The sequence below is a fragment of the Olea europaea genome, unplaced genomic scaffold (assembly GCF_002742605.1).
Source record: "Olea europaea var. sylvestris unplaced genomic scaffold, O_europaea_v1 scaffold1458, whole genome shotgun sequence".
Classification (NCBI taxonomy): Eukaryota; Viridiplantae; Streptophyta; class Magnoliopsida; order Lamiales; family Oleaceae; genus Olea; species Olea europaea.
In genome coordinates this window covers 64,301-77,003 of record NW_019232129.1, presented here as the reverse complement: position 1 = coordinate 77,003, position 12,703 = coordinate 64,301, and the positions used below count along the sequence as shown (strand labels likewise).

Genomic DNA, 12,703 nt, shown 5'->3' with positions numbered 1-12,703 from the left:
ATCCACTTCATAAACTCCTGGTGTCTTCTTTGGTACTGCTCGTTCCATGGTCCACATTGCTGAGGTTGTAGCCATTGTCTCATATAACTTCAATGCTTCATCAATTGTTTTTGTGGACAATGACCCATTAGCTGAAGAGTCGACCATGCTCTTGAAAGCTGGAAGTAGCCCTGCATAAAAATATTGGACCTGAAGTCCATTGCTAATCCCGTGGTGCGGACACTTCCTTAGTAGATTTTTGAATCTGTTCCAAGCCTCATCAAAATTTTCAGATTCACCTTGCCTGAAGATAGATATGTCGTGCTTTAGCTTTGCAATCTTGGCCGGTGGGAAGAACTTAGTACAAAACTTCTGAGCTAGGTCATTCCAGGTAGTAATGTTAGCTATCGGCTGAGAATCAAGCCATTCAATTGCCTTGTCCCGCAAAGTATGTGGAAACAGTCTTAATCTTATGGCGTCGTCAGAGATTCCTTGATATCTGAAGTGCTGGCACATCTCTAAGAAGCGCGAGACATGCGTGTGCGGGTTTTCTTCAACTCTTCCATAAAACTGATGTCCGTTCTGGAACAGTTGTATCACATTTGTCTTCAACTGGAAATTTGGCTGCCCGAACGGTGGATACACAATGCTGGACTGGCTTTGAATGATTTGAGGGGTCATGAACTCTCCAACGAGCATGTTTCCTTCGTCTTCTTCCCCTCTTTCATTGGCTTGTACAACAGGATTGTGTTGTACATTCTCCATCTGATTTCTCGCTGCTCTGTTTTCTCTCTGCCTTCTTCTGAAGCTTCGTTCGATCTCTGGGTCGGCTGAAAGTAGTTCTCCTTCAGCAGATCTTGGCATGCACTTCTGCAATAGAATTCAATTTAAGGATTTAAGTAACTAAAATATGCACTTATGTAATAAAACTAATTAACAATAAAATAAATTGAACTAAAATAAATTAAAAATAAAAATTTTGAATTAGTGCTAAATTGAATAAAATTAAACGAATACTCAATCCCCGGCAACGGCGCCAAAAACTTGTTCACGAAATAATTCTTTCGATTTAAAATTACCGCAAGTGTACGGTTCATAACAAGAAATAAAGTGGATTTTTTAAAAGTCCGAATATCGTCCCTCAGAGATTGAGTAGTTCAATTCTATATAATCTAGCTTTAACCGAATCTAATTGAGTGAAAATATGGTCTAAATGTAAAAACCCCTAATTTCAACTAAAAACCCTAATTTCTCAATTAGAAACCCTAATTTCAAAATTTCTCTAATTAAACGACTTAAACACTCAAGTAAATGAAATTAAGCAAGTTTAAAAGCTAATTTATTAAAATGATTCAAACTAACGTCACTAGGATCACGAATCCCCAATTGAAGTTATAAAAACCCTAATTTCATAAAATTAATGATTCGATGAAAATTTGTCAATTCAATGTTCCCTATTCTATCCAATATATTCTCTTGATATATATTAGACCTATTCTTGCACACCACCAACTTATATCTCTATGGATGATGCAAACATACAAGAATGCATGTAGTTTTGTAAACAATTTAAGAATTGCATAAAACATAGGGGTATATCTCTATCCCCTATCGGACCCTATGTTAATTTACACCTTATCGAACCTATTCCACTTCTCTCGAATGTAAGAAATAAGTCATCAACACTCACACAATCGTTGGCCACTAATTGCGGAAGAAAATTAATGCTTGTAAATCAATCAAATTATCCAAACGAGTCTTTATATTAAATTCATGAAATATAGAATTAAAATAACAAACAACGGTTCATCGATCACCTAGTAATTGAGAGAAAAATGTCGTTCATCATCATTTGACAGTTTCAAAATCGCTATAACAGAATGATGTAGCCAAGAGAAAGAATCAGTCCCTACTCAACACGGCCAAGATTTTGCTTAAGAGCAAAAGTATGCCTAATGTGTTTTGGGCTGAAGCAGTTGCTTGTGCAGCCTATTTGTCAAATTGGTGCAAAACCAAATGTTTACACGACAAAACACATGAGAAACTTGGAGTGGTTACAAGCCAAACGTTTCACACTTGCGGGTTTTTGAAAGTATAGCCTATGCACATGTATCGGATAAGAAGAGGACTAAACTTGATGATAAAATTAAGAGGTGCATGTTCATTGGCTATGATCAAAGTTCTAAATGTCACAATTTGTACAATCCAAGCAATGATAGAATAATCATTAATAGATATCTTGAGTTTGGTGAAGAAAGGGCTTAGGACTGAAAGTTGCGTAGGAAAATAAAATTTTAATCCTTCTTTGAAGAAGAAGAAGACATTATGCAGCCTATTACTCCACCCCAACGCCTCCACTAAATCCACAAATTGGAGAAGCATTTACAAGTGAAGGACCTCAAAAAACTAGAAGTATTTGAGATTTGTATGAGTCAACCGATAAGTTGACACAAAATTTAAGTGACTTTACTTAATTTTGTCTTTTTGCAGACTATGAGCCTATAGATTTTGAAGAAGCCGCTCTTGATAAAAAAAATGGAGAGATGCCATGGATGAAGAAATACAGGCAATCAAGAAGAATGATACATGTGAATTGACATCACTACCTAAAGGAAAAAACACGATTGGAGTCAAGTGGATGTACAAGATAAAGAAAAGTTTGAAAGGTGAGATAGAGATATATAAAGAAAGATTAGTTGCAAAAGGATACAAGCAAAAAGCTGGCATTGACTAGGGTGATTTGTTTGCTCTGGTCGCTGTTTAGAAACAATTTGTTTGATTATTTCCTTGGCAGCTCAAAACCAATGGAAAATTATCAAGATATTAAATTTGCAGTCTTGAATGGATTTTTGGATTAAGTAGTCTACATTGATCGGTCCTTGGGTTATGTGGTTGAAGAACAAGAAGATAAGGTCCTAAAATTGAAGAAGGCTCTCTATGGATTGAAACAAGCCCCCGCAGGCTTGGAATAACAGAATTGACAAATATTTTCAAGCAAATAACTTCTCTAAGTGTCCACGTGAACATGCACTTATGTGAAATTAAACAAAAATGATGATATTTTCCTTGTTTATTTGTATGTGGATGACTTGATTTTGACAAGAAATAATCCAAAAATGTTTGAAGAATTCAAGAAAGTTATGGCTAGAAAATTTGAGATGACGGACATTGGATTAATGTCCTACTATCTTGGCATTGAGGTGAAACAAAGGGACGAAGGAATCTTTATCTCTCTAGAAGGATACGCAAAAGAAATTCTTAAAAGGTTTGAAATGGAAAATTGCAAGCCAATGAACACCCCCATTGAATGTTGAGTTAAATTATCTAAGCAAAGAAATGGAGAGAAGAACAATCCCACATTTTTCAAGAGCCTTGTTGGAAGCTTGAGGTATTGAACTTGTACAAGATCAGATATTCTTTTTGGTGTTGGACTTGTAAGTCACTTCATGGAAGCTCCTACTACTTCTCATTTAAAGGTAGCCAAAAGATTACTTCGTTACATTAGTTTGTTTTCTTTATGGGAAATATTGTATTTACTTGGAATTCTAAGAAGCGACATATTGTGACTCTTTCTACGTGTGAAGCGGAGTATGTCGCAACTACTATTTCTGTTTGTCATGCAATTTGGCTTAGGAGTTTGATGAGGGAGCTTTGCCAACAACAAAAAGGCCCAAAACAGATATTTTTGTTGATAATAAGTCCACTCTAGCATTGGCCAAAAACCCAATGTTTAAAGAGTAAACATATTGATACGAGATATCATTTTATACGAGAGTGCATATCCAAGAAAGAAGTGGAGCTTGAGTTTGTGAAGTCTCAAGACCAAGTTGTGGATAATTTTACCAAGCCCTTAAAGATTAATGCTTTTCAAAAGTTGATGATGTTCCTTGGCGTAATGAATTAAGTTTCAAATGGAGTGTTGTATTAATAAACTAGATTCAATTCTAGAATAATCCATAAATGCCTAGATTACTGTTAGAATGTTTTAATGCATGAATTAAAGAGAGTACATGTATGTCCATTGGTGTTATTCATGTACTTAGGTAGAGGGAAAGTATGCAATTAAATATTGATACATGTACTAAGCCAGGCTCATGTTGGGAAAATCCTATATATACTCATGTAAAATAGCCATTTGAAAATCAAGTCAAGTTGAAGTGATAATAAAATCACATATATTTCCTTCACTACTTTTTTGTGAGTTTGAGTGTTGAGTGAACTTATGCTCTCTAATTTCTAACAGTTCTAGCATTTTTCGGCCACCTTCTGTTACGTATGCAGTAGACTCGTGGATTTGGAACTGTAACAATTTCTCACCAAAAGATCAATCTAAATTATATGAGAAAGGGAGTCAATATATAGATACATTCGACATAGGAAAGTAGGAAAGGGAGATCTTACTACCATAATGATCATCTTAGTCTCTCGAACTTCAACTTCTGTATGCAGGAAAAGAATTTTGGTAAAATCACTCATGTAAATGAACTTCTTTGTAAATGATAATGCACTACATCATTCTAAAATGAGAAATTTGTTGACTGGTAGAAATCATTTTTGCATCCAATCTTGACAGCTAGAATTGAAATCTAGCCATGTTCATAATTTTTGACATAAAAACAAATTTAGTTTGCTCTGATACTAAACTTGATAAAATTGAGAAAGAAACTGTCGGCCACATAACTTTGATATTATACTGGATAAAATTGTAAATATGTACCGTGAAAATAGAATAAGAAATTTTCGAAACCTTTCCTCTCTTTTTCTCTGTTGTTCCTTTGCTTTTTTTTTCTTCTCTACGTCCGTCAGATTCACACTGTTGTTTTTATGCTGAACTGAAATGAACTACCAAAATAAAATAAAATAAAACTAGTGATGGAGGAAACACACTCAAATATTCTCACTTTTGCTGCACAAACATACTGAAATATTCTCACTTTTGAAATCTTTTATATCTTCAATGATTTCTTGTTATTTTCCATTAAGCCTTCCTTTCTTTACCCAAAAATCAAGATTGGATCTTCAATTGATTGAAATCTTGTAGTTCGCCTCTTGATTTGTCCAAAAGTGTGATGAATTACCTCCATTTTCATGTAAGATTTTATGAATTCTATGGCATAAGAGGTTGTGAGAGGTGTATGGTGCTGTTCTGTATTTATAAGGTTCAAAATTAGATCAAAAGCCATGTTGAAATAGGTTTCCTAAAGGTAGTCAACTCAAAATAGAAAACTCTAAATTGAACCATGCGTGCGCATGGGTGTGGTCCTTGTGCATGCATGGCTTATACCTTTTTGCTTTAGTCTACAAGAACGTGCCTTGCAAAAACGTATGTAGCACCTTCAGGTTTGGATTTTTGCATTTTAGTCCCAAGCTTTGATTTAGTGTTCAGTTTGAGTCCTTTTTTCTTGCAATTTTCATCCTTTGACTTCTAATCTCATCCAATTTCTAGTTTGGATCTTTCTCTTCGTTGTTCCTTTGCTTTATTTTTCCTATTACTATTTTTTCTCCTCTATGTCCATCAGATTCAGTGGCGAATCCAACACCTGGTGAGTTCCCGCGGCCGTTCGTGCTGGATTCACCAGAACTCAATTTTTTTTACTGTCAAATTCTTTATTTCTATGATTTCCTTTGATTCACAACAAACTCTTATTGCTCAGCTGGTTAGAGTACAACATAAGTGAATGTAAGTCTTGGGTTTGACTCTCAACGACAACAATTCCATTTTACAATTAAATAGTTTAATATTTTTCAGCATTTTGGAGTAAATAGCATAAAAACCTGTGCAAATGGAATATTTGAACATGTGATCTCCATTTGAATCATGAAACACTTGACTACTATGGCATTCTATGAAGGTTGGCAATACATTGAACAAAAGCTATATATATACACGTAAATTCGACCATACAGTGAGATTATTAAAATAGACATTTTTTTATTAGACTGAAATTATTAGCAAATCAAACCAAGAAAGTAAGGGGGTGTTCTCTTTGTGTTTCAGTTTTGTGTTTTGAGTTTTGAATTCATTTTGAGTTTTGTATTTTGAGTTTTTGTTTTGAAATTGTTGAAAATGCGTTTTTTTTGTTAGTTTCTCAAAACAAAAAAAAATAATTTTTTTTTTTAAAATTTTGAGAATCACCACAACACCACCTCAAAACACCAAAAAAAAAAAAAAAAATTTATTTTTTTTTTTTTTTTTTGAAATTTTGAGAATCACCACACTATCTCCTCAAAAAATTTTTTTTTTATTTTTAATTTTTTTTGAAACTTTGAGAATCACCACACCACCTCCTCAAAAAAAAAAAAAAAAAAGTGTTTCCCGCGTTTTCAATTTTTTCAAGTTTTACACTGAAAACGCCCAAAACGACAAAAAAGTCGTTTTGTGTTTTCTTCACAAATTTTTTTCATTTTCGAAAACGTTTTCGAAAATTCGTTTTCGAAAACGGGAAAGAGAACACGTTTTCACCGTTTTGAAAAATCGAAAACAGAAAACGACCCGAAAACGGTAAAGAGAACAGGGCGTAAATAATCGGACCATTTTTCAAATTTCGAATTGTTACTCGATAAACATTATTACACTGGTAGATAACGTACACTCACCCTTATAATTCGAACTACAACATAAGCAATTTCAATTCACGGCATTGGTTATTATTGTGGCCGTCAACGGTCAACGGCTGCCTGTGCTCACTTAGAATCCTGGATCCGCCATTGATCAGATTCCTACTATTGGTTTTTTGCTGAATGGAAAACAACCAAAACAAAATAAACCTGTGATGGGGGAACATAGCGAAATATGGATTATTCTACTTGAATATAATTAACACCATAATGATGTCCATAATGTACCCCAAACATTATTCTTGAAATATTCTCATGGGCAACATCAAATAACATACTTGTAATCTATGATATGAAGATATATTATTGCGAAATAAAATAACTCAGTTTCCAATCCATGGTATTTACATGATGTTTGACCTAGGAAATATCCAATCCTTTATGACATAGCAAAGTTTTGATTCATGATCTTCTGTAGAATTAATTTCCCGTCCTTCCTAATTTTTCTGGTACATTTATTCAAATGGTCCCTCAAATCTTGAATGGTTTTCGTAAATCCATTCAACTTCTTTTGAATCTCCACTGCAATAACCACTGAGTCCTCCCTCGTAGCAAAATCCACATTCTCCAATAACGAGTCAATCTCAATCTGAAACCTGTCGAGATCCAATCCCTTGATGACGGTGTAACTCCCAATACGCATTGAAGTAATTATCTCCCTTTTCCGTCTTAAACCCATCTCACGCTTCCTAAAAACCGAGTCGAGCCATTTCCCCATTGACCCTGAAGGCACAGCAGCTGCTGCAGCCAGAGCTGTCGCCACAGGCGGGGCCATGACTGCAGCTGCCACCACCGAGCTTATCAAGACCGAGGCAAATGCGCCGATAGATATCACATTAGAGATTTTCCTCCTTACCTTCAATTTCCCCAACTTCTTGTCTAGTTTTCTCTTCTTTGCTTGCAATGTCTCTATCATCAAAACTTGTTGCTTATAAACTGAGGTAAACAGTTCCAAGAACTCGTCAATTAGGGGATCTACTGCCGCCTTTAAATTCCTTATTTCCTCTGAAGTTCTCGAATAAATTTTCACATTCCCTTCTCCAGAAATACTGTAATGTTCTTCCTCAAATACTCGAAGAGCTACATTCAATATCGACTCGATATGACCACCACGCCTAAGACAGGCATCAAGGGCAGTGCAGAAATTTAAAGTTTGAAGGCTATTTTGGAAATAATCATCAACAAGATTCGATAATTCGATATCGTCTTTCATATTTTCGAGAATAATTTTTACCACTTCTGGGTCTACTTCAAGAAGGTATTCAGTGACTTCCCGGGTAGAGTCGAAGGAGAGGGAGGGAACCAGAAGGCCAAGTGCCATGAACTTAATGGCTCCGTTGCTGTGAACCTGGATCGTTGAGTCGAATGCCCTGACGGTGGTATCGTCTTGGCATGCAGCTTCATAACACCTCAGATGGGATTCCCGGAAGTCATCCCTGTGTTGGAGCTGGAGATCGTTTGAGCTCCTGGCTTCCTCCAGTGCTGGTAGCTCCGGCGGCGGCATGAGGTTGCTGTAGCTGTATTGCTCAGTTGTGATGATCGTGTGAAACTGATTGCCCACTCTTAACAAACTCTTGAATTTTACTTTTTCTGAACTGGGAAGGAATGCTATAATTGTTCAATTCACAGACAATATAATGAACGGGATGTGTATTATATAGTCTTCTGGGTTCGTGGGGATAACGTGTTCCAGCTGGCTAATCTTTCGTGGAATTTGTTCTTTTAGACTTGAGCGGACTTCGATCATCTGATCGTTGGCTCTTCTAGTCTAAAAGTAGAAACAGTTCAAAATGCACAGCTGCGGCAGTCTTCGGCAAGTGAAATTGACCCAAGACTCCACGTGCAGCCTTCCTATTGCATAGGAATAATTATTGTCAGACTTCCAGGTGGACATATCCACCTGTCAATAGGTGGGCGACACATATTGCATAGGAATAATTCTTGTCAAACTTCCGGGTGGACACATCCACCTGCCAGTTGCCGGGCGGGGAACGTGTTCCTCGGAAAAATAGGGCCCATGTGATCCCATTTGAGTAGCAAGTCCATTGCATAGACATTCTTTTGAATTTTTTGGGAACAATAATGTTTGAAATAGTAATTTTTTGAAAAACCTGTTATTAAGAATATGAAAAAATTTTAAATTTATTTTGTTCGGTTGACGCAACGCATCCATCATCGATGTGACATCATAGCTGTCATCAGCATAGATGTTGAGGTTGTTCCAAATCATTGTGAATGAGATTGATATTCAATTTATAAATGTAAGAAATAGTTTCACATCTTGAGCTAATTTTTGGGGGTGGCCCATTTGGTCCCATTTGAGTAGCAAGTCCATTGCATAGACGTTCTCTTGAATTTTTTGGGAACAATAATGTTTGGAATAGTAATTTTTTGAAGAATATGTTATTAAAGAAAATGAAAAAATTTTGGGTTTATTTTGTTCGGCTAACACAACGCATCCATCCTCGATGTGACATCGTAGCTATCATCAGCAGAGATGTTGAGGATGTCTCAAATCATTGTGAATGAGATTGGTATTCAATTTATAAGTGTGAGATAGTTTCGCATCTTGAACTAGTTTTTGAGGTGAGAGAGACATAATACCGCTCAACACTGGTATCAGAGCTTGGTTTATCAACAAGTCTCTAACCCAACAGCAATGGAAATACAGATTTATGTGAGGAGGAGACGAGTTTGATCTCTCGCAGGGCCCAATGTGTGGGAGGAGACATATTTGGTCTCCCGTAAAACCCGATATGTGAGTAAAAGATTGTTGAAATTGTCCCACATCGATTGTGCATAGAGTTAGTATTTAGTTTATAACTATGAGGAAAAGTCTTATCTCTTAAACTAGCTGTTGAGGTGTGAGGCCCAATACTACCTAACAAGAGGCAAGCGAAGCTGTCATTTGTCGATGGCAAGCACAAATGCAATCAAATTAATTATCTAGGAGCCCCCCGGGGCACAGCTCAAATGGTGGATCAATCAACATTGGCTTGCTTCCAGCGACAGGGTGGAGAGTTCGATTCCTGGTGGGAACCTGCGGCCAAATATTTGGTATGGAGTAATCACTGTGGAGGAGGGTCTCTTGTGCGCAGAAGTGTACAGTCAATGAAGGGAACCTGTGATCCAATTGAGGCATATCCCGCAATTTACTCCCTCCAAGGTTCTAGGGGCATGGGTCTTGGAGGTCCAAGATTTAGTCTGGTGTAAGCTGGGATACCTGGATATCAAAAAAATAAAATAAAATAAATAAATAAATAAATAAAAATTAATTATCTAGGAATCAAATGGAGCTTTTTGTATTTTCTCAGCAAATTTTATACCTACTTATAGGCTCCTGGGTTGGTGGGGACAAGGATCTTTTTTAATCATTCCTTTTATTAACATGTTCTAGAATGGTGTGCCATGTTGTGGCAAATCTTCCCGTGGCAATTGTTCTTCTTCACTCTTCACTTTCGATCATCTGTGTCGGCTGCTGTTATAAATATTGTTCAAAATCATTATTTGGTAAGTGGGCCTTAAATGGGCTATATAGATGGATGAAATGCGGATTAAATTTGAACTCAAAAATTGGGAATTCATTTTTGGAATAAAAAAAATAAATTAATATATACCTTATTAATATATAATAATTTATTTTATACTATTAAATCCAAATAATGACCCAAAATACATATAAGCCCCATTAGCATCACGAAAGTACATCATAATAACCTTTCTTTTATGTATATGTAACTGAAAATTTTTGAAGACGGGAAAATATGGCATAAATTCAAAAGCATCTACACAATTTCAAAATTAAATTTCTTGCTACAATAAAATTGAACAAATGAATTGAGAATATCCACCATCGAAGGCTTTAAAAATATTCACAGGACAAAATATTTCTTCAAGCCAATGAATCTGTTTGGAAAAACTTTCTTCATGGACGGACACTAGGATACATGTTGGACCCTCTTGCAAAAAGCCATGTTTTTCATTTTGAGGGTGTAAATTTGGACGAGATGTTTCCGGTACACATTGACAAGTTAGGACATTCTTAGGATACATTATGAACATACAGTACAATGCTTAAGAACACTTTGGAATCAAAACATAACGATTTTATTGGAATCACTATCAACGACCGTGGAGGTTGATTCCGTTGAGATAATCATCGTGTCTGACATCCGACGAGTGTTCGAGTTGAATCGTGTCTTAGAAATATTTTGCAAAATGATTAAACATAATATGTACATACCAAATTTTTAACCAAGATTTCTACAACTTTGGATATTCCATATTATCTCTGTTTTTGAGGTCCATTTCTTTGGGGTCATTTTTTGGATATGAATGTGATTCTTGACCAGTAGCAATGGAATGTTCAGGGGTTATTTACTACCTTACTGTAATTCAACATATACACACTTGTGGCACCGCTTGTAATCTAACTGATATATCACAATGTCTCTGTAAGTACTGGAATATTGATTAGTTGAATCTTGTTACGTATGTTAATGTGATATATTCGTTTACTTTTGATAAAAATATAGTTGTTATATTGTTTGATTTTTACGCTTTCCACTTTTATAACACCATTAATCTTGTAGAATATATGCGATTGTGTTTCGAATAATTTGTAAATGGGGTGAATAAGATGATGGGCTATGTGGAATATGTTGGTAATGATGATACAAAAACATATATTGTTCACTAAAAAAGTTTTTGATGTCTCTGATTAATTGATGTACATTATAGCATAATAGTAAAAACAAATGGAGCGGGTTTAGAAATACCATTCGATGCACCAGATATTGATTTGTTTAGTTGTAGCTATTTTTCAGGTCAATTTAAATGTTGATATAATTTCTGTTTCTGACGTGATGCAGTAATTGATTCAGTGGATGCCTTTTGGGCTGCTCATACCTTGTGGTTGCAATTATGTGGATCTAGTAGAGTTCTATTCCTCTATCATCCCAGTTGTTTCCTTACATTCGATAGCCATATCATCCTAACTACATGCTGTATAACCCTTACTTTTTACAACTTTATGTGACAACGCCAAATGCTCAGCAATTCTTAGGCAACAGTGGGTTCCCGCAGCAACCTTCAACTGACAACATCTACATGCCACCAACTGCTATAGCCGCAGCGTAAAATTCCCTATTCCTTCATTGTGCAAACCAGGAACTGTTGTTATAAATCTGAGCCACTATGGAATTCCTTCTGGTTATGGTTCTAATGGGGCCTCTATGGTAGTTATAGTCCCATCTACTCTACTATTAAACAGATCTGCAATCAAATATGTTTTTAGTCAATATATCATTGGACAACATTCCATCTTTCCTTCATATGTTGGCCATGGGACCTTTACTGGAATCTATCATCCAACACAAACTCTATCAACCCCGTCTACACTTCAGTCACTTCCCCAGCAGTCTAAGGTAGTGCCTGGACCATCGGGTGCTTATCTCGTAACCACAATTGCAACCTCAATAGCAGCTGCAACGTGCATAGATGAATTGAACCCTAAATTAGAGAATTAAGAAATCCGTTCGCATGTCATTTCTCAGTGGGATTAAAATGATATTCAAAGCACTGGGCATTTAAATTGTTTAAGGATTAGGATCTCAGGGTATTTCAATATTTTTTTTCTACATCCACCATAATGTTAATGAATTTTGATGGCAAATGATAAGTCATAATCTACAGGAGATATTTGGAATTTCTAGTTCCATTTAATTCCATATTCTATTTTTTCCCTATTACTATTATCACTATTCACCAGTAAGGTTTATCTTGGGAAAGACAGGGTTCTCTCTAAGGCACATTGCGTTTTGAGAAATTCCGGATGTCATTAACACTGCGACCTCTTGTTGTCCTAAGCTCAAAGGAGATTTTAGAGTTAATATGTCAAAACAATTTAATGACATTGTAATTGAATCTCGACTAAAGATGATTAGATATTTGCATTTAAGAATTTTTGGATATATTTTATTTTATATGTAGTACTTGACAAGCTGAATAACATACCAACACGTATATGCAAAAAGAATAGTATAAATTAACGTCACACTTGCATAGGGATGGCAACGGTGCGAGTCGGGATTGGGGCCACCTTTCC

At 35.8% G+C, this 12,703-nt stretch overlaps 1 protein-coding gene across 1 annotated transcript; it reads right to left on the bottom strand.

The window, feature by feature from the left end:
* Window positions 1-6,788: 6,788 nt before the first annotated feature.
* Window positions 6,789-8,200, bottom strand: LOC111376131 (UPF0496 protein At4g34320-like). The gene has a single exon (XM_022999059.1). It carries the CDS (start codon window positions 8,099-8,101, stop codon window positions 6,977-6,979), a length of 1,125 nt encoding a protein of 374 aa, XP_022854827.1. The 5' UTR covers window positions 8,102-8,200; the 3' UTR covers window positions 6,789-6,976.
* Between the last annotated feature and the right edge of the window lie 4,503 nt (window positions 8,201-12,703).